Source organism: Clytia hemisphaerica, unplaced genomic scaffold, assembly GCF_902728285.1.
Source record: "Clytia hemisphaerica strain Z4C2 unplaced genomic scaffold, Clytia hemisphaerica genome assembly, whole genome shotgun sequence".
In the NCBI taxonomy this organism is placed as follows: Eukaryota; Metazoa; Cnidaria; class Hydrozoa; order Leptothecata; family Clytiidae; genus Clytia; species Clytia hemisphaerica.
The window spans coordinates 394,945-421,462 of NW_027103949.1; the positions used below are offsets into that span (position 1 = coordinate 394,945).

At 34.7% G+C, this 26,518-nt stretch overlaps 1 protein-coding gene and 1 long non-coding RNA gene across 2 annotated transcripts in view; both read right to left on the reverse strand.

The window, feature by feature from the left end:
* LOC136810052 (uncharacterized) overlaps positions 1-7,047 on the reverse strand; it is a 37,293-nt gene extending 30,246 nt beyond the window's left edge. The window contains exon 1 of the long non-coding RNA XR_010847050.1: positions 6,745-7,047. This is a non-coding gene — a long non-coding RNA (uncharacterized lncRNA). The remainder of the gene's footprint in view (positions 1-6,744) is intronic.
* Positions 7,048-8,831: 1,784 nt separating this feature from the next.
* Positions 8,832-26,157, reverse strand: LOC136810053 (N-acetylneuraminate 9-O-acetyltransferase-like). The gene is made up of 23 exons (XM_067066623.1): positions 25,876-26,157; positions 25,564-25,663; positions 23,329-23,449; positions 22,658-22,702; positions 22,350-22,412; positions 21,790-21,831; positions 21,462-21,507; positions 20,661-20,789; positions 20,262-20,352; positions 19,815-19,923; positions 19,206-19,330; positions 17,281-17,339; positions 16,596-16,731; positions 16,039-16,147; positions 15,571-15,660; positions 15,317-15,436; positions 14,656-14,812; positions 12,747-12,826; positions 11,859-11,963; positions 11,432-11,578; positions 10,945-11,022; positions 10,590-10,682; positions 8,832-10,169 (listed from the first exon to the last, which is right to left on the reverse strand). Exons 1-23 carry the CDS (start codon positions 26,117-26,119, stop codon positions 9,897-9,899), a joined length of 2,562 nt encoding a protein of 853 aa, XP_066922724.1. The 5' UTR covers positions 26,120-26,157; the 3' UTR covers positions 8,832-9,896.
* Positions 26,158-26,518: the final 361 nt, after the last annotated feature.

A 26,518-nucleotide genomic window follows, 5' to 3' on the forward strand; every position in this document is an offset into this window, starting at 1 on the left:
AACCACCGCCTAACTAAACAGCAAATTAGCGAAGCAATTTTGAATAAAGATCAACGATCGTCCTTTGGAATTTGCTTTATGACACATGGAAAGAGGAATTAAAGTACGGGTGAAGAAATAAACAAATCCAATCTTCAATAGTATGATTATATCCTGGTTAGGATGTTAGTTTTTGACAAGTTTCACACAAAACTGCTGAGCTTTAATATGTGTCTTCTACTTCTTCTTTTTGATTACGTAATTGGAAAGACTACTTAGAACTTTCGGTCGCTGATACCGAAAAGACTCGCAATTTCATTCGTTAATTAAGACTGATTCTTCCTATATGTCGAGGAAGATTAAACATGTTACAGTCGAGTCTCTAGAACTTGAACCTCTATAATTCGAATGTCTTAATTCTAACAAATTTTCTTGTGCCTTACTCTTTTCTTACTACTCTTGTCTCCCGAATAGACGTCCCCCCGCTAGTTGTTAAGAGAAAGAAATCTTTCCCCCCCGCTCTTATTAAGACTCCCCCGCTAATTAAATTCGAATAATTCAATATTTTATTACAGTGTAGATAGACCTTAAACTTGTTAAAGTTTTCCTTTTTGTTAGAATTGGTTCTTATTTTAAGTGTTCATTTGTTACAGTATGTGGCCCCCAAAACGGCGATCAAATTTGAAATTTCTCTCAAATCTAAAGGAAAAGAGATTTTACAAAGATTTTTGCTGCATGAAAACCTTTAACATCTCTACTTTTTCAGAATTTTCAATTTCAACAATATTTTTCAATCGCTTAAAGATAGGTAGCTTTTTTCTAATGGCCCCCAAAACGGAGGTTTGAAATTTTAGCGATTTCTCGAGATATCTTTAAGATATGAATACAAAATTTTGACCATAGTTTCGAAATGTGATTTAGAGGGTTTTGGGAATAAATTTGTTTGATAAATTTTTTACAGTATACCCCTGGTTGTCAAAACGGAGGTTTGGGGCCCCCAAAACGTAGGTGTAGTTAAAATCAAATTATTAAGCCCAGTGGTAATAGGGGGAGAAACTATGAACATATTTGTGTTTTCCCTTAAATTTACGACCCGATTGATGTAAAATTTATGATTTTTATTAAATATTTCAAGATTTTCGATGATGCAAAGTCCAAACTGAAAATTTAGAAATTTTCAAAATGACATTTTGATTTAACAACGTCTTAATCAAGTTTCTGAAAACCAATCTCTTTTGAAAATAGTTGATTCATGTATGGAATATGCTGTGAAAATTTTAGAAAAACAGCTTATAACTGAAACTGAAAATATTAAGCTTTAAAGGTATTTTTCTCCTACATTTTGCAAAAAATTGACAGAATTTGCCGTTTTTGCTGATTCAGCGAAAATTTTTATATGTAATATTAAATTTTTGTTATAAACTATTATTTCAAGCTGATAGGAATGGAATTCCAAGATTTTTTGCTGTTTCTCATATTTAGAATTTTCGCTTTTATCAATACTGGTTCTAGGACCCCAAAATACTGGTTGACCTTTAAGATGCTATATCTTTTACCCATCCTCTAAAGTCACAGATGTATCTGCATTTTCTGGAAGGCATTAGGTGTAGAAAGTTTCCTATACCCCATTTTCATAACTTATTTTCACTATCCAAGGAGCTAGAGTGAGTTATATGCAATTTTTATCTACTTTTGGTGTTGAAATATGTCCTTCAGACGCAAATATGTTATTTTGAAGCTGTCTCAAACCAGCAAAAACATGCTCATTTTTAAGTATGACCATCATTCTTTCAAAATAAAAAAAAAATCGTTTAATTTTGATAAATCTACAGGTCAAAATCCTCATTTTAATGACGACCTCCGTTTTGGGGGCCGTCTCCGTTTTGGGGGCCATATACTGTAAAGTTTCTTTCTTGTTGTTGAAATTGATATCAGTTAAAAAAAATTATGTCTTCAAATTACCCCCCTCTTATTCCATCCCCCGCTTATTAGAATTTAGAAAATTTTCCTACCTCCTGCTTATTCGGGCCCCCGTTTATTTGGGAGACAAGAGTAAGTCCCTTTATATCTCGACCATTTGTGGTAAAATTTGGTTATTCCTTAAGAAGGAGGCCTATGATGTAATGCCAGAAGACGTTTCAATGATGCAGGATCACCACGACCCAAGCAAGTCATTTGATAGGGCTTATAGTATAGAATGCTTTTCAAACTGTAAGATTTTAGACCCAAAGCAGATATTGGAGACTAGTTGAAGGGCTATAGGGCCATAAGAGAGCCCAAGACAGTTTTCTTGGAGAGCCTAACAAATAAACACCTTCTAAAACACCTGATAAATTAGTATCAAAAGAAAAGTATCGAATGGGTGTTTAATTAAGTTTTAGATTACACTTAATGAGCTATTCGACATTTGATTTCACAACAGGTGTTAGATTTCGAACATTATTGTGTGTCCGGAAGGAAAGCCACTCACTTTAAAAAATGTCCGGCATATTCACTGCTTGATGGTTGGTTTAATTTGACAGGTGTCAGGGTATTTATATGTAAGGAAGGGAAGAGATTTCTGACAGCTTCTTGAATATTGTTGATAAACAAATGAATTTGATTTAATTAATGAGATTATTCAAAAAACGTGTTTCAAATCCTAAAATATTCTGTATTACATTTACGAAACTTGACCGGAGAGTAAGCGATAATTTTTCGTGTAGATCCGATAAGACACCTCAAATGTGAAAGCCCAAGGTTCAGACCTCTAACAAAATCGTGTGTTGAGATAGTTATAAATTTACCTCGGTCAACAATCATAGCATGGTATCGAGTCCACTCTTCTATCTCCATCTCAAAAGCCACTGTCCCCTGGAAGCAGCTGGAAGCGGTTTTTACATTGCAGTAAAAAAGAGTGCATAAACTTAAAGCTAATGGACTTAAGTTGATTTTAGATTTTTTTATTCTTCAACTTCAATATGTAAAATGTTTGCACTAACATGATGCTATTGATGATTGGGTTAATAGGGAAAATTAGAGCCCATTGGCATTCTACACTATAAATATGTGTAGTGTACTGGTTATTGATCTTGACAGCCGTCCAGGAGGTCAGGGTTCGATTCCCGTTCCGTGCTGTGATTCACCACCACTTGGCAAGTGAATACAGCTTCACCCGGGCCATTCCTTGCTATGCGAGGGGTATTGGGTGGATAGCAACTCAGTGAGGTGAAAGTTCGCGGACCTTGTTCCCTAGTGGTTCACGCTGGATTGCCACACTTGATCTTAAAAAACTGTGTGTAAGTAAGTAACAAGCTGGCAGGTAGTATATACTACAGTATAAGACAGTTGTTCTAACGAGGCGACTCATAGACCACTCAATACAGAACCAGGCATCATTATGATCAGATGTACAGCGCAAGGAGCTCAAGAAAAAGACTTTCCAAAGTAAAAGTCTTTTTTAAGCCTGGAAACTAGCCAAGTTTCCCCTCATTTTATGTTCAGTTATTAATACAATAATGACCGGTTAGTGAGGGCTGTACTGAGAAATATTGCCCGAGGTCAAGTAACGACCGAGCTTGCGAGGTTGTTGCGTTGACCGAGGGCAATATTTTCAGTACAGCCCGAAAAAAACCGGTCATTATTGTATTTGTTAACCGTTTCCTTCAGCTTCGATTGATTTTGAGCACTTTATCCAGGAAAAATAGCGAAATAAAGCAGAAAAAACAAGCGAAAAGAGATAAAAAATTGCTATAATTTCTGACGTCAGAAATAAAAAATGAGAGAAATGATGTCAACGCATTGTTCATTTTCCTTTGAAAAAGTGACGTCACAATGAATTTTCCTAACGACGGGCAACTCTGGACAATGTAGGCCCGTTGTCATGGGAAAAGAACCAATTGCATTGCGCAAAAAGTCATGTAGCCCGCTTCGAAAAAGTAACCGGTTAGCAAAACAATAATAAAGCTTGATTACTGCTTCAAGTCTAAGGCACGTGTGAAAGTTAATTGTAGAAAGACGTCAATGAAGAATCTTAGAGCGGTTGTGGAACACACGGAGCTTGCTACCGACAAACGCAAACATGTATTTAAGGGAGAGAAAAATTCTTCAAATCACAAAACCCAATATTAAAAATAAGGAAAAAACATTAAGCCACAACAGTTAAAGTCTAATTAATGATCTTTAAATGAGTATTGATTTTTTTTCGGCTTTTCAGAAAATAAATCCGAGAAAAAAACTTAGCTAAGTATGAAAGTATACTTTAAAGACAAACCGACCAGGAACAGATTTAAATGAAAGCGAAGCGCTCAATTTAAAAATTTCTGGAAATCCGGAAGAACTTATCAACATAACGGGAAAGAAGAAAAGATAATTCTGCTATAGAAGAAGTAATTTCATAAGACCGCCCATTGCCTGTCGGGCGAGAAATTGAAAAACTGAGTACTTAGACTATTTTGGATTTGCTCCTTTATTTAATCTTGCCGATAGAACAGAACAGAGGCATTTTAAATATGAAAGGAAGTAGGCATTTATTCAGTGAAACATCTAAATATATGTTTTAAATTTTATTCAAATAAAATGAAAACGCTTCTGTGCTTGAACTTCACGTTGAAAATATTCAGGAGAATCAATCAATTTAATTTATTCAGTGGTATTGAAATCCTCTCCAGTAAAATGAAGTGTACTACCTACATTAGTCAAAAGCTATTTTGAAGAAAAAAAATCAAAATTGACCTGCCACTGTGGACGTTCTGTTATTCGAATCTTTCTATGATTTTATGTATCCGTCAAGGGCAAACCCTTGTAAAAAAACTCCCTGCAATTCGAATCTTCATCTAATTCAAGCAAATTTTTCGTTCGAGTTCGAGATAATGAGGTTTGGCCAATAAGAAACCCTTGTTAAAGACTCCCTGCATTTCGAATCTCCCTCTAATTCAAGTTAAACTCCCCGTTCGAGTTCGAAATAGTGAGCTTTGTCACTGTATTATCATGCGGGGAAGACCAAAAACAAAACACACAAAATATCTCTGCTTAACGACATGTGTTAATTTTCTCCTTTTTACAGGGCAGCCTGTACATTTCTAGTAAATACACATTTTGTTCCTTTATTACAATGAATAAAAGGGAACGCCCCGAAGCTTCATACAAGATGGTTAAACAAAGGGAAGCAGAAAGCAGTAAACTCCACTTAGCCAAATGCGCACAGCACGGGTCCTGAAGATCTTATTTGATGTCTTTTCCAGGCAGATGGGCAAGATCAATCGAGGAGTGAGACCACAGAAACCGGCAATCAAGCCGACAATCGTATTCATCAGGTCAAACCCGAAGGATTACATAAAGAAACCACAGAAACTGATGGATGATGCAACTTGGAAATGCAAATGGAAGATTGCTGCAGACCTGCCACGATGTGTCGCTGTGATTCCTACTCCATGGTGGGTAGGACCCATTTCGATGCATTGGAGGGCATTTCTATCTATCTATCTATCTGCCAGGATGTGAACGTTTCTTCCCTATTCCAACAGCATTAAAACCGGACATTGTGATATGGTCAGAAGAGAGAAAAGTCTTCTACTGATCGGGCTGACTGTTCCACACGAGGACAACATTGACGCGGCGCAGATCAGAAAAGACGATCGTTATGCGCAAACCTCTTGACAAAATGCGAAGAAAATGGTTGGATGGCAAACGCTTCTCGATCGAAGTTGGATGTCGCGGGTTTATTGAAAACAGACTATAGAGACCTCCTCCACTTCATCGGAATCAAAAAAGCAGAGATGAGAGAGATAATGAAAAAGACTGAAGAGAATGTCAAGAAGGCGATGAGCTATTGGTAATAAACGTCGTAGACTTCTTAGCCCGGGGCCACTTATAGCTTTTTGATAGACTGGATGGCGCTGATAAGTAGCCCGGCGTAATTTGGCAGGCTTCATATTTTGGCGATATCCTCTAGTCTTCTTTACTGGACTCAGCGCCATCAAAATCATCAAAAAGCAAAGTTCAGTCATAAGTAGACTCTAGTCTATACACTTCTCTCCTGATGGTCCACGAAGCCTGAGTTCCATATGCACTACTATTTTTCTTTATAAGCTGATCACCTTGTGAAGCTTTTTGACACCACTCAACATTCAACAGACAATACTATTAGAGGGAAGGGGTTTGGTACATGCCAAAACCACCCCCTTGGGTGCTCTTCCACGTCTTTACGATACTTAGTTGCACAGCTAGGGCTTGGTCTGGGACAGAATACAGTTGACCCGAACGTGAATTCGAATTCGTTGAATAAAGGTTTCTCCTTGATAGGGACTAAAAATGATTACGAACTATAGGCAGATTCGAATAATAGTCAAAATTGGCGGAGAGCGAACAAACTTAAAATCCTCAAAAAACAATTTTGTTCGCTGTTTTGAAAGTGTCCGCTGTTTTGAGTTGTCCGCAAATCTATGATTCAATTGTTACATTGAGCGAGCGGATTTCCGCAGTTTTTTTCCCAAAGGAATATAACGTGTACGTGACAAATTTACTAGTCTACAATTTGTCTGCAGTTATGGCAGATAGAGGATATTAAAGCGTTGTTATTTTAGAGTAGAAGAGTGGTTTGGCTTTACGTGTGTGTAACTAAGGCCTGTGTGAAAAGATCCGAGTAATTATAAAAAAAAGAAAGAAGTAGACCTCATTAGCCAAAAGTTAAATAGGGGCATCATTAACCAAATTAATAGCCTCATTGTCATCCTATATAAAGAATTCAAGAAATAGTAGTATGGAGAGAAACTAGATATTTCTTACCGCCTGCGACCATCCGCTGAAATTCCAAACAAGTGTCAAGGTTTCCGGGCATTTTTTACAAAGAGAAGACCGCGACCGCAATTAATCATTGTATAGTTCCTGTATTGATTGGCATCTATTCTCTCTTCATGTCTTCTTGTAGTCCACAATGGGTGTCCAATGACGAGTAGAGGATTTTGGGATATTTGGCACGGATTTTCGTCATCATCTGTTGTTTGGTAGTCTGTTTTGTTATCCATGTTTTGTTCTGCATTGTCTAGTGTCTATTCTGTCTTTTTTTTTAAGTTTCTTATTTTCTCTCTGTAATCTGTAAAAAAAAAGTACACGTTTTTTATAAGAACAAACTATACAAGAATACAAGGCAAAAATATTAAGAGCAACATTTTCAGCCTTCATGGACTCTTTAAAACGTCCAATTTCTTAGGAAAATAAACAAAACTAATCACAAAATGGTGAAAATAAGAACATTTCAAGAACATTCTTAGCCTTAAAACTCAAAAAGTTAAGAACACCCAAAGGCTTCAAAATTTTGGATATTCTTATAAAAAAAAGAAAATCAAAATAAGAAGCATCTTCCGACTAGTTAGAAAGAGGCTGACCATTAGGCTCCCTTTCTGTTCTGAGGGCGGGAAGGGTGGCAATTCATTCCCTGGCTGGTCAATTATCAATTTAACTTTCTCATAAAGTCATTCAGCGACAGCTATTACAAGACCCATTGAAAGATAACCAAGTCCAAGACTTAAATTAAAAGCAAACAGTGAATACACGTTTTTATAAGAAAAACTAAAATTTTTGAAGCCTTCGGATATTCTTAAGTTTTGGAATTTTAAGCTTGTAAATATTCTGAACGTGATCTTATTTTCGACATTTTGTGAGTATTTTAATTTTTGTCTTTTTCCTATCAAATCGGATGTTTTAGAGTCTGTGAAATGTTGTTCTTTCTTGTTCTTAATATTTTGGTCATTGAACAACGGAAAACTCACAATAGCTTAAGGGCTCTGACCATAGTGAATTTTTCATAATTGCCGTGTTTAAAATGTGTTTTCTGACTGATGTAACCAACAAAACTATGGCATGTTATACATTTTCTGTTAGACAAACTATTCCTAAATCTGAAAATTCAAAAATTGCATTGAAAAAATTTGATGAAGAAGAAAATGAAGACTTTTGCGAGGAAGAGTATTTCAACTTTGAAGAGCTTAGTTTCGGCGAAGAAAAAACATTTTGAAAATTTTTTCGCAGTACATGGTGTATCTTTTACCGAAAAATGAAAATCTTTGCGGAAAATTATTGTGAATGCTTCTTTGTCTCGAAATCTTCAAAATAGTAGTTTTTCATCAATTTTTCATCTGGATTTTGCTTAAAAAAAACAGTCATAACTTTTGACACATTTTTTTAGAAAAATTTTCCGCAAAATTGAAAATAGTTCAATTATTTGCGATTATTTGTAAAGAAATTTTGAAACAAAAAAGTTAATTACCCATTAAAACTAAGCACTTTTTGTAAAAGAGGGTGATGCAACATATTATAAACATATTTTTAAAGTTTATAACGTCATTTTTGCAATTAAATTCTTAATTACTCTTAAGAGATTCGATTAAAAAGCAATTTATAAAGGCAATTCTTTGTTAAAAGTGTTAAGGAACCTGAAATATAACTTTTATGTTCAAATACCAAAATCAATTTTTGGACTATGGTCAGAGCCCTTAACTTAGTCATGGATACCCTGAGCACCAGATGCCGAGCTTTCAAAGAAAATATCAACCTCTGACGACCAAGTGTAGAAATTCTTATGATTCCCTATCGACTCTTTTTTAAAAGCGTCGATGACATTTTTAAGTTGTCTTTTCAACGACGCGAATAAAAATACCAACTTTGAACCTAATCAAAGATCTTGTATTGGTGTCATGGTTACTTTTCTTTGCGTTGATTGCGCGCTGAATAGAATCGCAATTGGTCGGCACAAGTCGGAATATGATTTCGTGATGAACAGTTTAACTGTTAAGTACTTTCCGAAAACAAGCTTTTATGCCTTTTATGCCTTAAATTCGCGGAGTTAAATCAATAGAAATTCTAATCGAGGTAAATTTAAATTTAACACAAAAATTAAATCGTCTATTTCATTTAAAAATCTACAAAAAAAAAAACACAAAATAACTATAGTTCATTAACAATGAAAATTAAAAAGTAATTTAATTGTTACGTACGCAATACACAATTGCATCTTTGTATTTACATGTGAATAAAATTCTGCATTTTGAATAATAAAATGATTTGCCAATTCAAACATAAAACATAACAGTACATGGCTCTCAGAATGAATGAATATAGGGTTGACATTTTTGTCTATTCTAAGTTGAAAACGGACGAAAAGTGGTTTTTAAAAAATAAAAGGAATTTGACTTCATGATGTGACGAGGGATAGCTATTTTACAGAGTTTTTTTAGTCATTAAATGGTAGTTCCTTGCTTCACACTTTTTCGCCATGCACTGCCATGAACAGGATAAGACTTAATTTTATCTAGGGACTTTTCCTCAAAAGAAATTGACAATATCTGAACAATCTACATCAGAGGCACGTCGGGACTTTTCCCCAACGAAGCTTTGCCCTTACTACCCGTAGTTAAAATGCGAATCTTTCAAAACTAGGTATCGGTTTTAGTTGAGTAACATTTCCAAGTCAAGGACCATAAAATCCACGAGTATTTTCAAAATATTTTTATCAATCATTCTGAAGGGGACTAGGTTTGAATCTACAAGGGTCAAATTTTCACATTTTCGGGAAAGATAAGTTGGGATATATCCCGGTTGTGAAGAACTTCAGTCAAACTTCTCAAAAACTAAAAAACGTAATCGATAATTACAGTAAGGTATTGTCACGTCAATACAATGACTTCACAAATTTAAGCATGATTGATAGACTCGAGCCCAAACTAATCATAGTAGTGTTAACTCTGTTTATTAGACAGGCCACTTTTCACCTTACCTCTTGAATTAAAGTGGAGAGAAAGTTGGCTGTCTAAAGTCAATGCATTGCCCTCTTTTGTCGTCAATTCAATCTTTCTTTCAATCTTTTTTAATTAAAGACTGTCAACTTTCTGCCCACGTCTAAGCCAGAGAATAAGATTGAAACGAACCAACCAACCAAATCATCAAACGTAAAATACGGGTTTCTTTTCATGTGTTTTATGCCACCAAACAATAAACATTAAAATGATGAAAATGATAAGCCTTCTCAGCATGATCCGGACATCCTTTGTGACCAACAAGTCAGCAAGTGTTGAGCAGAGTTGTTTGACTTCGTGTATCGTACACACGAATGTGAACGTGGTAACGATGGCGTTGAGTGTGGGAAAACCAGGGATGAGAACGTGAACACCGAATCCATCATTGCTCAACCAAATATGGTACTGACCAATGAAAAGCTAAGAAAAATAATAACACATTTATCAGAAAAAATCTCGTGAGCAGGGAAGAAATGTTATTGTAGAAATGTGAATATCGAATGATTAAGATTTCAAAGTTAAACTACAGTTGAAAAGAAAAAATTCTAAAAAAAAGGTTTTCAAGATAAAACATCTTCGCCTTTGCAGGTGAAAAGAAAACTAAACACCGATACCACTTTCAAGAATCCTCCCTTGTATATTGTAATGATTAAGTATACACATGGGCAGTTCATTTGGCAGATCTGTCGTATCATAGGTTGAAAGAAAGTTGTTCCTCGTCCAATACTTAATATCATTTCGCTCATTCATTATGTTACCCTCTACCAAGTAAGTAACACTACATCACGGATAAAGGGGCAGATATAAAACTTATTCTAAAGACGAAAGTGTTTCACTTACTTCGAGTGACATGTCACCAATCCAGGCGAAAAGTAAACTGTATCTTGTCCTCAGAAAACCTGGTAAATTTCTAAGCAACACAAATGCCAAAATCTAAAAGATTCGAATAGAATATTGATGAAAAAAAATTGATGCTGCATTTTGCCAACAGTTCATTTTTCATTGTCAAATTAACACGTTATCCATGGAGACTAAATTTGATACTGAAAAACTCAGAGAAATGAATTTTAGAACCCCTAGGTCAACAGTTCTAAAAGGACCTTAATACTGAAACAAAGTATTAGTAGAAATAAGCAGAAAAAGCGAACAAGGTCAAACAATATAGATTTCACCTTACTAAAGAACAATAACCTACCGGCACACAAGATGCTATGGAGTGAGTGTGATCACAAAGGCTTTTTGAATGACATGTAAAAGCTTGTATCTCATAACCCTAAAAGTTGAAAGACATAGATTTATTTTCAAAGAACTCAAAAAGTGTGTACTAGTACTAATTCTTCCCAGTGAGGGCCTTCACAAAGTTTTACGAGGGATCTGACAATGAAGCTCAAAACGTAACAGGAACCAGTCATTTGTACTTTGAAAGGCAAAAAGCATTTTTCGAAAAAGGTAAGAAATGAAAACAACAAAAGCTACTATCTAATAGCACTGGTGATGGTTATACACCGAAAAGCTTTTACTTAAAAAGTTACAAATGTTGTTCTCATTTTTCCCTTCAACATTGAAATGGCTCTTAATAGAAATTTAACTTTTCAGTTTTCGAATGTACTAAAAATCAAGAGATGACGAGTTGATTTCCTTCTTGTTAGAAACGTTCAGAGAAAAAGGCTGCACAAACTCACCAGGAGGGCGCACAGTGCCACAACCATGGTTGCAATAGTATACTTAGTTGACGGTAATATATTGCCATCATTATCAGTATCTTTGATCAGGTCTAATCTCTTCAGATTGACATATATGTATCCGCAAAGCATACCGAATATTACAGCCTGGAAATTACAAAAATAAGGTAAAAATGTTTATCGATTACAAGAGCAAGGCACTTGTGATTGATTTAACTTGAAATATAATTTTTTTTCAGTTATGTTTTGAAATTATAAGGATAAGTTATAACCAAGAGGCATGAAATTCGCTTAAAATTCTGAATATTTTTCAAAAAAGTGCAAAAAAAGTGCAAAACTGAAAAAAGACTCACATTTTGATGAAAATAGGTAAGATCAGGGACTTTTCCCTGAACGTTGAAAATTCTTTCTTTGAAAGGAAACTTACATATCGGTGGAGACCTGAATGGATACGCCATTTTTCAACAGATCCATTGACATCTACAAAGAGCTCTTTGATGACAATTCTCGAAAACAACCAATCGCAAACATTCTTCAAAATGAAACAAAGAAATTATCAGAGAATGGATTTACAAAGCCGAAAGTTGATTATGAAGGTTTGAAAAAAAAACAATCGGAATTTTCTCCTTCAAAACGTTTCTCAAGGGCAAATGGAATCTTTTTCCAGTGTTGTATCGTTGTGTTTCGAACCTCTTATAAAGGTTTTTCATATTTGGTTAAGTTCCGCAATTATGGAAGCAAACGTTCTCTGTAGAGGCGACCCCTTACGCAAATCGAACCTTTGCTTTCATAATAGCGAGTTTATGTATATGCACTTTTGAGGACGGTAAAGTGACTAAAGCGATTAGGAATAACCCGCAGTTCTGACCCGCAAAATCGAGGACGGTAAAAATACTGATTTACCTTCGTCCTCGGCTGGGTAGGATATAGACAAATTAGAACCTTACCGTCTCCATCGCTAAAAAAGACACATACATAAACTCGGCAATAGCGAGATTATGTATCGGAGATATTCTACGGCTACGGTTGCGGGGCTTTCCGTACGGGTCGTCACCAAAGGCGACATGTCGTTGTCTACTTTGCTTTGTACGGGAAAAACGCCAAAAAACCGTAGAAGCAAAGTCGACATAATGTCGTACGTCAAATATCGAACTTGCTTTCACCCGCCATTACTTGCCTTACTCGCCATTACCCTCGCCACTTCAACCGTAGCCGTAGAGAATTCCAGATACATAATCTCGCTAGTGTTGAGAGCTACGTGACATGAAAAACCTGAGGTCTGCAACGTAACCTTTAAATTGAAAAGGAATCATACCTCGTGTGCCCAAACAACAAAAACAAATACAAAGAGAATGACCAATTTTCCGGCCATCAAAAACAACCGCTTTGGATTCTCTGAAAAAAGAAGAAACAAAAGTCTAGAAATCACTTATCAAGAATTTAGAATACTACACCATTTAAAAACAGCCACCTGTGAAATGGAGACAGGAGAACACTAACGAGTACAGAAAACCTGTCTTGGGCTACACTTCAGTAAGTAAAAAGATTAGTAAGACATATGTATCTGTTTTTTTAGGACGATGGAGTGACTGACGATTTAGAATAACCCGCAGTTTTGATCTGCAAAACCGCTAGGCTCAATCGGTCACGTCTAGACAAATTTAAAACAAACTGTCTCCGCTTCAGAAAGATTAGTAAAATAGACTTAATAAATAAACATTAAGGCTATACAAGTTCGCAGGCGAGCACATGGGGCTCTATGAACCGCTCTTTGTTCGGTTTACAATTTTTAGACTTGAATTCGCTATTACGTCAGTGGGTAAGATAGGTTATAAAACAGCACATAAAAACAAACAAGCAACATGCTGAATGGACCTACCTAATGATTAACATCAGATGAAAATAAGAAAAAATTGACAATAATTGTACAAAAATTCAGAATGGAAAAATAAAGCTTGTGTGTTGAATAATGTAAAATGGTAAAAAGGAATGTCCCCAAATACGAAAATCACTTAAACCATTCAGACCCAAAAAACCATTTAAGCTGTTTTTGGCCCAAATTTGCCCAAAAAAATTTTCCTTGAAAATCTGGCTCCGTCCCATTTTGGGCATTGTCATTTTGCATCATTGTGCAAGAGTGTGATTTTGTTCGTGCCTTTCGTGCCTTCGTGCCCTTCGTGCCTTTGAAAAAAAAGTTCGTGCCTTTTGAAAAAAAGTTCGTGCTGTCATTTTGCATCATTGTGCAAAAAATCAGAAAAAAATTATGAGTCAACATTGAGAAAAGCTATATTTTCTTATTTGGAAAGGGAATTTCCTCAAAATACGAAAATCCGTCTTTTAGGGCGAATAAGAATTTTCCAGGAAAAACCACTTCAGCCATTCTTTAAAGAATCTTGCCCTCCATCTTTGTACAAAAAATCAGAAAAAAGTAATGACAGGATTTTGCACAAAGTCCAAAAAACCTATTTTTAGGCAGTTTTTGGCCCAAATTTGCCCAAATATATATTTTTTCGAAAATCGGGCTCCGACACATTTTAGGCATTGCCATTTTGCATCATTGTGCAAAAAATCAAAAAAAAATAACGAGTCAACATTGAGAAAAGCTATATTTTCTTATTTGGTTAAAGGAAATTTCCCCCAAAATACGAAAATCCGTTTTTTAAGGCGAATAAGAATTTTCCGGGAAAAACCACTTCAGCCATTCTTTAGAGAATCTTGCCCTCCATCTTTGTACAAAAAATCAGAAAAAAGATATGACAGGATTTTGTAGAAAGTCCAAAAAACCCTATTTTTAGGTAGTTTTTGGCCAAAATTTGCCCAAATAAATTTTCTCTCAAAAATCGGGCTCCGTCACGTTCTGGGCATTGCCATTTTGCATCATTGTGCAAAAAATCAGAAAAAACTAATGAGCCAATCCTGAGAAAAGCTGGTAACAGACAGACGGACGAACGAACGAACGAACGGACATGGGTTAATTTATAGAACCTCCACCGGGGCACCCGGAGGTAGGTCCAAAAATGCGTACAGGGGGAAGTGGAGATTGTCGGGGAAAAGTAATAAAACTTTTAACCAAGAAGTTTCTTAGGCGAAAACACTTTCTGGTCAACTTCAAGGAAACTGTGACAAAGATTTTCAAAAGAGTGACAAAGAATTAAATTTTAAACGACGAAGAATTCTCCACGAATAAGTTTTCCTGTTTTAAAAGTAACAGATGAAGTATGTACCTTCGACGATATTGCTGGTAACCCTTGGAAACAATGCCATGGTGACGTAGACCACAAAGAACCAAAAAGTGACGAGTGGCGTCAGAAAATAATATTGATAAGAATGCCCCATCGCCAAACATAATAACACACAAAATACGTTCAAATGCGCCAAAATCTGAAAAAAAAGAATGACATCAAATTTTAGAGTGGGTGGATAAGTAATGCAGTACCAGATGACCCAGAAAAAAAGTTCAAGGGATCAAGCTGACAGTGTCCAAAATAATATATTTTTTCACTAAATTCTTTGACCGTAGAAAATTCAAAAAGCTTATAAAAACAAAGTTTGGAATTTTAAAAAATCTAGTCAAAATCCACATTATTTCATAACACAGTTAGCCATTTCATTTACACTATTCGCAAAATAGTTGATTTAAAACATGAGGCCTTCAAAGATTAGCGAGTTAATGTACTTGCGCTTTTGAGGACGTTAAAGTGACTGAAGCGATTAGGAATAACCCGCAGTGTCGACCCGCAAAATCGAGGACAGTAAAAGTGCTGATTTACCGTCGTCCTCAGTCAGTCAAGATCTAGTAAAATTAGAACCTTACCGTCTCCGTCGCAGAAAAACACACATACATAAACTACAGTACGCAACGTGGAACTAGATGTGAAAACGTACTTTACAGACGTTGTACAACCTAAAGTCACCAGAGTACCAGAACTTGGTGAAATGTCCGAAGCCAACCATGAACAAAAATGAAAACACCAACAAGCGGATATTGACGAAGATGGGCAAAATCTAAAAAACAAAATATTCTAATGAATGAAATTATAAAACACTCCCCTGCATTTAAAAGAAAAATCCTAAGGCCAGTTGCCCCAAAATTATGACAGAACTACAACATCAACAAATCCGATGACGGGCGGACATACCTGTTGGGCGTCAGTGTAATTATAAAGCATGAGAACGGTGATCATCCAACCTTTCCATTCCAACATCTGATCCTCATTCAACACCTCTGTCTTCAAAACAAAAGAAATATTGGAAAGTAATAAACAAATCATTGAGAGTTTGAAAGCTTCAAAAGAGCCTCTTCTTCTCTTTTGAAATTTTTAAAAATATTCTAGTCTTTCCCCACCCTTTATTATAAGGGCACAGAAACCATAGTACGCTATTAGTTTCTACATATGGGATACCCGATCAGGCCAATCAGTACATTATAATAATGTTACTTTTCGGAATCATGATATTCATGACGTGATGTTTTTTATGTAAACAAGCCCAGTTTTTGCCAGTAGTAAATTTAAGAAGTTAAGCGAGAGAAAAATTGTTTAAAATTTGTTACTGGCAAAAACTGTTTTTTTCCATATAATCATAAAGTAATGAAAATGATGAATTACATTCTTGGTGGAGCCTCTTGTCAACAAAGCAACGATGAAAATGATGACCAAAGGAACGAAAAACGCGGCGTGAGAATAAGTCTTGTGTTCTTTGTCGTACAAAAGCGAGCTGTGGTAAAAAGCAAAAATTCTGTGTTGGTTCTACACGCTTTTTTATAAGAACGTCCAAAATTTTCCAAGCCTTCGGATGTTCTTTACTTGCTCTTATTTGGTCATCGAAGCCTTCTGTTCTTATATACATGTAGTTTGTTATTATAAAAAATAGAATCGTGAAGACTTTAGGGATTGGGTCTTTCCCATTATGCTCTAAACTTGACTTTTGGGGTTCTCATTATTTGTCTCGATCTACATTAAGAAAAATTAGTTCTCGCCAAAATTAAAAAGTTTGACCCTTCGTCAAAATAAGTTCTCACCAATATCAAAAATATTCAAAATTTTTTCTGCTCCCCAAAAAAAGCTCCCTTAATGTAGCCAATATCTATCACAATATTATGACTATTTCGAAAACATTAATAAACGCTAAAAATAACACTTTCGATTGTAACAGTAATCTGTACCTGTCAGCCAAGAAGATGTAGAGAATGATGAAAGCCAGTTTGGCCATTGCTTTGATACCAGTATACATGTGCTCGCTGTGCATCCAAGGAAACATGGAGCTTGCGTCATATCGCTCTAATTCTGATGATGACAGACCTAGATATAGTAAATAGTTAAACTAAATTAGTTTCCGCGTGAAACCCCTCTCAGTGAACAGTTAAATTACACTGATAGTTTCTTCATGGTTAGTAAAACAAAAAAGAGTGCGCACTTTAAAGCGAATAGACTTTAGTTCGATAGGTAGCATTTAACTACTATACAGGAGACATCTAACTACTGTACAAGTTCTGAAAAACTTATTATTAGATTCTTAAATCTATGTTTCTGATGCGGTCAGGTCTACAGGGATAGATAGCATTGACTTCCAAGCCCGAAGGGCTAGACTTATTTCCGATCCAGAACGCCCGCGCGTGGTTTTTACACAAACGCCAGATTGAAAGTAAAATCTATCGCTAGATATTTCAAAAAATGCAAAAACAAAGGAACCACTAGATACAATCCGTCGTCATAATTGCGGCGCGTTTTAGGCATGTTCTACATGGGAAATAAGTGGCTTTACTTTTACTTGCATGGGAAATGTTAGAGATTCTACTCTCTAGCCCTTCAGGCTTTAAACTCAATGATAGAAAGCATACAAACACTTACTCTGAACAACTTTATCTCTTCTTTTGCGGCAGATGAACATGAGGAACCAAAGTATAACACTAAAAAAAACAAAGGATCAACATTTAGTTTTTGCATCTCTTCTTCTTTTAAAAACCTTTTAGATTATTTTGTGATCGTCGGAATATTGTCTATCGGAGAATGATAAGATAAGAGTTTTACAACAATCTCCTTAGGCGAGGATCCAAGAGAAATACACCGAAGGCCTTGATGCTCATGAGACGCATAGCAACTTTAAATGTTATTGATTTTCAAGATGTCATCTTTCATATTTGTCTGATATTCCGATGGCGGATTGGCGGCCGCCCACGCTAAAGCTCTAAAGGAGCGGTCCAACTTTTCATCGGAGAGGAAAAGTTGTCAGCCTTTGATGTGCCACATCCCCAGTTCGATTCAACAGCCCTTGCGCGTAAGCCTGAAAATATTTTGGGTGGACCCCACAACCCCCGAAAACGAGGACTGGGGTCAGGCCTCCAACTGCAAAATCCTTGACGCAGTTTAGCAAAATTCCGTAATCTAAACCTTCCAGTTGTTGAAAATTTTCCAAACCTTCAGAGCTTTAACGTGTCGGAAGAAAATTTCTACATCGATTACCAGATAACTTTCATATGGAAACACTCGAAAAAAACAGGCGTTTAACCCAAAGGACTACAAATTAGGGTTTTCAAGATGTCATCTTGATCATATTATGGAAGCAATCGAAAATACCAGGCGTTTAAAAATGAAACTACAGTTGACTCTCTCTAATTCGATCTTCAAGGGACCAAAAATTTTCTTCGAATTAGAGAAACATTAAAATTACAGAATGAATTTAAAGTCTGTCCAGATATAATTGGCAGTGGAAACAAGAATGCCTGTAACTTTTGATAGTCAAATATAATTATGGAATTTTTATTTGCTTGTTTCAGAGAATCAAAAGCGCTATATTTGAATGTATTTTTGGTTAAAAAATTCGCGATTTTAGCGGTTAAATTTGCGATTGTAAAAATTGAGCTTTTTTTCTACTTATGCTATAACGTTCATTTTTACACCAGTGGTAGTTCAACCTTAGGTTAAGAATTTTGTTAAATTTCAAGGCGAACAGAAAAGTCCTTCGGAAGATATGGGACCCGAAATACCCCTTGGTAGCACTTTTCTGTGAAATATCGTATCTCCAACTTATTACTAAAAACGGGGGTTATGTTATCTTTTTTGAACAGTGCAATTAAAAGTTGGAAAGTGTTGAGTGTTGGTGCATTGGTATTATTGGTATCATTGATTATTTCGAAACGAAGTGAAATCACAGTATAATTGTTTTTATTGAAAAGATAAGCATGAACTTATATTGCCTTTGCTATTTTTAAGGCATTAAAGAACTTTGCTAATTCCTAAAACACTAAACACAGTTTGGCTATGAGGTCATTAAAGAGATCGTAAAATTTGTTATGATCGAAAAACTGGGGTATTTCGGGTCCCATATCTTCCGAAGGACTTTTCTGTTCGCCTTGAAATTTAACAAACTTCTTAACCTAAGGTTGAACTACCACTGGTGTAAAAATGAACGTTATAGCATAAGTAGAAAAAAAGCTCAATTTTTGTAATCGCAAATTTAACCGCTAAAAATCGCGAATTTTTCAACCAAAAATACATTCAAATATAGCGCTTTTGATTCTCTGAAACAAGCAAAAAAAATTTCCATAATTATATTTGACTATCAAAAGTTACAGGCATTCTTGTTTCCACTGCCAATTATATCTGGACAGACTTTAATATTAAATTCTAGCTGAGGGAACCAATATTTTAGTTCGAATTATAGAAAGATTCGAATAGTAGAGGTTCGAATTAGAGAGAGTTGACTGTAGTGGGAGAACTACTGTGATTCCTTATAAATGATAATGCCTCAGGAATATTTTCGAAAAAAAAGATACCAAGTTGAAAGCATAGCGAAAGTGTTGAACTGCAGTTGCGTGACGTGGTCTAAATCACGACAACACGAAGCATCATCAGGGTACACAAAGTCGTTACAAAATGAATTCAATATCGCATCCAGTTTCTGTAAATGGCAAAAAACATAGATTAATCAAAGTTAAATCAAAATTAAAATCTTTAAAAGTACCCATTACTTTAAGCTCATGTATTAATGCTATGTAAAGCAGATACGCCACTTTTAATGACAAAGCAAAATCAACTAATTTTTTTTTAAAATGCTGTGTATAAGCAAATGATAGAAGATACGTTAAACGAGGATTTTTGAAAGTTCAGTTTACATTTGGGTAATTTTGAAATGATAATAAGCTAGAAGGGAATTCACGATTCTTAAGCTTAAGATAAAACGAGACAGACTAGACACACTAGAGGCTCTGATTTGTAGAGAAAAAAATTCTTCTTTAGAATGGCAATAAATTAGGGTCGGTCGGATGACGGCAAACCAACAAATCCAGCCTGGTGCCGAAAAATCGTTTAAAAGCACACAATTCTGATTATCCATCACAAATAGTGGAGACTGTAAAAGAGCCTATTCAACATGAAGATCTTACATTTTTGATGATGAAAGAGTCGTAATGAAGGCCATCATTTGAATGATCTGGTTTTCCTGCAGCCATGAGAGTTGTCGCATTCATAATATGCACAAAAGGTGACGGGTCTCTGAAAAAGACGAAAAATTACAGTGATCATTTCAGAGATGTCATACAAGAAAGCGAGTGTTTTTGATGAGCTCTGGTTGTGCAAGCTTAAGATTCTAATACACTTTTTCGACCGTAGTCGCGCGGCCAGGTGCGTGCCACTTTTATCCCACTAAACTCGATCCAATCCTTTTTTGACACATTTTTCTATTGTCTATATGTGCGAAAAAAAGAATTGGGACGGTTTTAGTGGGATAAAGCGGACAAAAAATGCTCGCACGGCAATTGGCGGCTACGGTCGAAAAGGTAAAATAAAATAAAAACAACCAAAGTTATCGATCGAGTAAAGGAAAGTCTTACAAGGATTTTTTGGCAGCATAATTATAGAGCTCAATTTGGATATTTGTGATAGCCTTTCGCTCGATACTCAACCGGTCCTCAATGACTGGATCTATAAAATAAAAGTTTATGCGAAAATAGAGAAAGCTTTGCTATCACCTTAATTTTTTGAGTTATTAAACTCGGTCATTTTAGGTGCAACTTAAATTTTCGAGTTACATAACTCGGTTTTTCTAAGGTGCACCTAAAATGGCCGAGTTGATTTTTCACACAACCAACCCAATTGGTCAATGTAAAATTTTTATACACAGTGGAGGGATCAAATATATATTAAATGAACAGTCAGTTTGTTTCTTTGGGACACTGTATAACAGATGAAGCATGGGTTGGAAGGGGTAGGTCACAAAAAGTTGAACCTACCTTGCATTAACCAAATAAATTGAGGTTCGTGGTGAAAACGTGTTTTGGAATTGGCAATAGTGAAAAGCTTTTGGAGGGTCAAGTTTCTACCAATGTGATTCAGTGATGGAGAAAGTGATTTCAGTTGCTCTAAAATTAATCGTTATGAGGATTTATTATTTCACTTACGTGTGATATTAAGAAATTAAGAACAAACTTACAATTGCTATTTCAAAATAAATTTTAAATCTACAATAACAATTAGGTGGCTTGAATCACCAGGAATTTTCTTGAGTATTTTTTATCCAACTTTTTACCTTGAGTGTATTAATTTTGGTGTGTACTTAATTTGGTGAATTGGTCAAAATGCAATTTTTGACGGGTTTTTAGTTTGGTGGATGACAGAATTTGTATAATTTGGCGAGGATTTAGTTTGGTGGATTGGAAAATTTTAGGTAACTTGTAAATCAATAGCTACTTGGTATGTAAATAGTTTTTATTTAAAATGCTGATTTTAGATAGAACTTCTAGCCAAGAAAGATTTTATTAAAGTTAGTGGGTATTTTCAAATTTGCAAAATTTAGACTGGTACTTAATTTGGCGGTTTCAACCAGAAACCAACAAATTTAATCCCTGCCAAAATCAATACACTTGAGGTATTTCACTTTCCTTGCTTCAACTTTGTAAAAAGGAAAAGCTTCTTAATATTCAAGATTTAAAAAAAATCAACCAAAGGTCTTCAAAACCATCTGTCAAGAGATTAAGAATATTTTTTTCTAAGTAAGTTTTGAACTGTTTGACAAACAAAATGGAAAGTTATACCTTGATAATCAACTACGGCGGTATGTTTGGAATTCTTGATTGTCCACTGAAGACGAAAAAAGAAGAAAATTCTCATACCTGAACAGCATGTGCGTGTTTCATTTGCTCAGATTAAAAAATTTGATACTAAAAAAAATATGTGGTATCCAGAAAAAAAGTACAAGACTGAAAAAGTTCTTAAACCTGTCTTATGTTGACCTTTTTGCAAGTATTTTTTGCAATTTCTAAGAATTGATTGTTTTAGAAGCCTTAAAACATTCTGAGCTTTAACTTGATCTTAATATTTTGGCCATTGATTACTCACAAAATGTGCTTTGATTTTACTTACTGTTCCCAGTCCCATTATGATAAGATGTGGAATTTTGCCAGACTAAATGAAAACAAAAAAATATTTCTTTCTAAGACATTACATTCATTTCTTATGATATACAAAGCAATCAAATCTCTGAGAGAAATTAAGAACAATTTCAGGCTAATTTGCCTAATAATCTAGGTCACAGAATGTAGCACGTCATCTACGTCTAAAGATTCTCGCTTAGGAAGTGTTAAAATTTTGTTTAAAGTCAATTCAATTTGACTTTATTGAGGTCCGTAACTCTAAGCTTGTAAAAGACCATTGCAGTTGTTATAGAGATGATGCGGTGTTAATTGAACAATTGAATTGTTTTTTAATACCGTCAAATTATTACGAATGAATGTTCCAAGCATTTATTAGCTTTTGGGTTTTTTATGAGAAGTGTTTATTTGAGGGGATGTTTAAAAGAAGAGGGCGTTTATTAAAAAAATTTCTAGCCATGGTTACTTTAATAAAGTGAACAGAAACATTTTTGCATGTTTTAATATTTAGTACAAATATGTCACTGTAGGGGTGTACACTCAATAAATTACCTCAATCCAACTTTTAAACAATGTTCCACTTTCCTGGTCCAATTCAGGCATCCAATAAAATGTCTAAGAAAAATAAACAAATTATAGTTAAAGCTCAAGTCCGAATTCCCAATACATACCCACAAACTCTTCTGAAGTCTTTGTGAAAATTGGATCCAATTCAATCTGATCAGAAGAGCAAATAATTTTGAAAGCATTTCTTCAACCTGGGGATCTTGGATCTGGCTCTTGTCCATGAAGTACTAGCTTTCAAAAGAAAAATGTAATTTCTACTGCAAACTGTAGATCAATACAAAATTGAGTCTTACAATGGTCAAGTTGTATTTTTTGTCTCTGTAGTAAAGGTTTTCATGCTAAAATGAATAATAAAAAAGAAAAATTATTGTATTACGAGGCAATGCTAATAGAAATGAAACAACTGACTTTGATTTGAATATATATTTTAATGCCTTTTAATGCCCATTTTTCTCATCCCCGTCGTTTTAGGACAAACTTCCAAATTAAAGGGTGAAATAAATGTTAATGATACATACAACTAATTATATACAGCCTTCATTATTAATAAGGTCATTACTTTTAATTTAAGCCAGTTTATTGAGAATTAAATTGCTTAAAACTCATCAGTTATTCAGTTATGAATTTTGGCTGGTTTCATTTTGATGTCCTGATGGAAATCATTGCATGTAAGCAAGAAAGCTGTGAGTCAATTTTTTTGAAAATAACATTCAAAATCAAAACTTTCTTAGAGTAAAAAATCGGTATAACAAAGGCTGTTTATCATAAACTTACCAAACGTTTGTAAAAAAAATAGAATCAAAAATGAAAGAGTGCCATATGTCATCACAAGCGCCTTTAGAACACAAAAATGGAACATTCCAGTGAAAAGAACTATACTGAACATTCCAAGACGTTACATTAGAAAACGTTCTCTTTATTTCAAATAAGGAATGCTTTAAAACGCTCAGGAACGACGAAATACCTTTTTGCCAGATTTTACTGGTTCCTCACTAACAGTATCAGCGAGATGAAAATAAATTGATCGCATTCGAGAGTCTCCGATAATAGCCACTTCTTGATGTTGAAGACATGTTTGAACTTCCCTAGAAATATTATGATTTAATATACAGTGTTGCAACTAGTTTTTGTGAATATGGACGGAAACCTTAGGATTAGATGGTCATTTGAACCAAAAACCCTCTTACTGGCAAGACGGAAATTATATATTTGTATCTCAACTGGACGGATATCTGTCTACAGACGGAAAAGTTGCAACACTGAATATAATATCTATGCAATAACAACAATGACAAACAATAATGAAATATCTCAAATCAAGTGTGCTTCAATTTACTTTTTGTTAACAAATGTTAACTTTTTGATCGAAAAGGTAACTTAAAGGGGCAATCCGCCACCACATAACACGGTTTGTTATTGTTTTTCTAAAACTCGATTACTTTTAGGGTGCATAGGGGAATTTCCAATCGAGGCGGAGTGATCGAGATAAAAATATCACGTGACTTTTGACGGAAAAAAATCAAAACAAACTTATGAGAACTGATAAGGCACAAAAAAATTATCTTCCTTTTTCAGAAAAAAGCTATCATTTTGTTTCAGCTGAAGGCTTCATATAAGATTTTTATAATTACTCCTAGTTATCTCAAATTATCTAAATCTCCCTTGGCAGTAGCAATTCAATATGATTTGATTTATAGGTAAAAAAGAAATGGGAAAAACAAAGAGCAGATTATTTTTAAAAGTAGATATATAAAGATGTTACTTTTTTATTGAAACATAAAAGTGTCTGAAATGTTACAAGAAAATCTATGAAAATTTTAGATTATAAATTTAGAATTTTAAGTGTTATAAAGGTTTCTCAAAGCTTGGAAATAGTAGCTCCAAAAACAAAGGTTCCTGTCTTCTCTTTAAAATTATATAAAGTTAAGGAAAGAAAGTACTTATAGAATGTCGTCTTTGGCGGGCTTTGACACGTTTTGACGAAACATGGAAACCTCGAAACAATGCTTTCTTGGACAAACTATCACATAAACACTACTGAAATTCTATGAAATAAACACAAATTAATTGATAAAAATTGAAATTGAAATAACCTATCTACATTGGAGCACTAAAAGATAACACTTCAACAATCCAAACAAGAAACAATGTCGCAGTTATAAAACATTAAAAAATATACTCCAAGCCAAGATGGAATATGTTTATCAATTACACTTTCACAGTATCTCTAGTCAGGGGTAACAATCACATATTCAAAAGTGTCTTTTTAGTCAGGCAGGAAAACAACCAAAACAATCACACAAGTTTCAAAAGTTTAGAAAATCCACAAAGCCTCTGACGTCATGAATGTAAGAACCAAGCATTAAAGAGTTTGTTTTGGGGTCACTTGGTAAACAAATCCCATATAACTTGCTCCAGAGGTATTGTCCATATATAAGAGTTTGTATTCCAAAGCAAATATTTCTCGTACTGCCCATTTTTTCTCATCAATTCTTCAAGTTGAACCAGTTTCACATCTCAACAGAATGTTAATTTTACCATTTTTCCAATCATTAATAAGTGGTAGATCAATTCATAAAAGGAAATAAAGATAAGAACCACAAAAATTTAAATTTCCAACTTTGCATCATTGTAGCTCATTACATCAAATTTGACTCTGTAATGTATATCCAGCAATATCTTGACAATCCCATCGAAATATACTCTCAAACTTGGTAAAAAAGTCCAATATATATTGCTGATTCGATTCACACAAATATCCAATCCCATATCGAAAGGAAATGATATGTTATTTCCAAAAGAAATGCAGTCTTTTTTAAAGACACTCTAGTTGAATTTTGGCCGCCATTTGCAATGTTTTGATTCTGAGATTTTTGACTTGATATTCCGCGCCTTGCTAAGCGAGTGCCACAATTTCATCTTGGGCTATCAAGACAAATGAAAACAAAAACAAACCGCGTAATGTGGTGGCGGATTGCCCCTTTAAAGCACTCAAATATCTAAAGTATAAAAATATTTCATTCCTGGGTTAAATTTGACCCAGCATCATGTAAAAACAACTTTAAAAGTATATATTAGAATATACAAATGTGATGTTAAAAAAAACTTTTCCTACCTGCACAAAAATATTGACAGGAAAACACAGACGTTATGCTAAAGAGTAAATCCAAAAAAATGTAATCCAATCATTTCAACTTACAATGGTTCATACTCATGAATCATACAACCATCTGGTTGCCATTTATCTTGAATCCATCTACCAGACTCAAAAAGCAATGGACATGTTTGGCCACCTTTTTCTGAAAAGTAAATAATACGTAACCAATAAGTTGCTAATCAAATACTGGTTAATTCAAAACTGTTTTTGTGTTCATAATAATATCATGGTAATCTTTTAGTTTGAAAACCTTTGTATATTTTGTAATAACTGTAAACGGACCAAATTGCACTGAATGTGTTCAAAATATCTTTGTTAAAATAACAAAAGATAAGATAGCAAAAAGGTATTTACCATATCTAAAAAGTCGATAAAAATGGAAGGTGGCTGATAAGATTATAATAAAAGTAGCAATCAGTTTGCATATCTTTTCTGCTTTTTCCAAGCTAGTTGTTTTTGTTGTTGTTTTTGTTGGAGTTTCTTTGTTGGGCATGCTTGTCTTCTTCAAACTGGACAGCTCTTCCTCGTAATCAAGAGAGACAGTGTGTGAAACATCACCTCTCAATTTTGTGTTGACAGCTTTATTTTTTGTTGGCATCTTACTATATATTAGTATATATAAATGGATTAATTCAAAAAGGGTATTCAGTGTTGCAGCCAGATTTTGTGAATTTGGAGGGAAATCATGATAGATCTTTAGTTTGAGTAGTCATTGGAAATAAATTCCTATAACAACTGGCAAGAGGATTAACATGGTTAACAACATTTGTAGAAGAGAGGTCTGCCTAAACATGACTAACCTCTCAATCAAAATGTGTACCAACAGACAGGAACAGGTTTTTGAATCAACATACCAGGTTTCAGTCACTTGGGAAATTCAAAAAATAAGCTACCCTCCATAACACTTGGCTGCAGCCATCCCCTCTGATATGTTTTGATATAGGGTATATATGTGCTTTTAGTTTTAGAAACTTCATTAGCTTGATTAGTACAATCT

Excerpts from the sequence above, each read along its gene's own strand:
- LOC136810053 (XM_067066623.1), bottom strand. The coding sequence starts at position 26,119 with ATGCCAACAAAAAATAAAGCTGTCAACACAAAATTGAGAGGTGATGTT. Across the intron at positions 19,924-20,261 it reads TATGCTGCCAAAAAATCCTT|AGACCCGTCACCTTTTGTGC; the intron begins GTAAGACTTTCC and ends CGTCTTTTTCAG. Across the intron at positions 11,023-11,431 it reads TGGCACTGTGCGCCCTCCTG|GGTTATGAGATACAAGCTTT; the intron begins GTGAGTTTGTGC and ends TTCAACTTTTAG.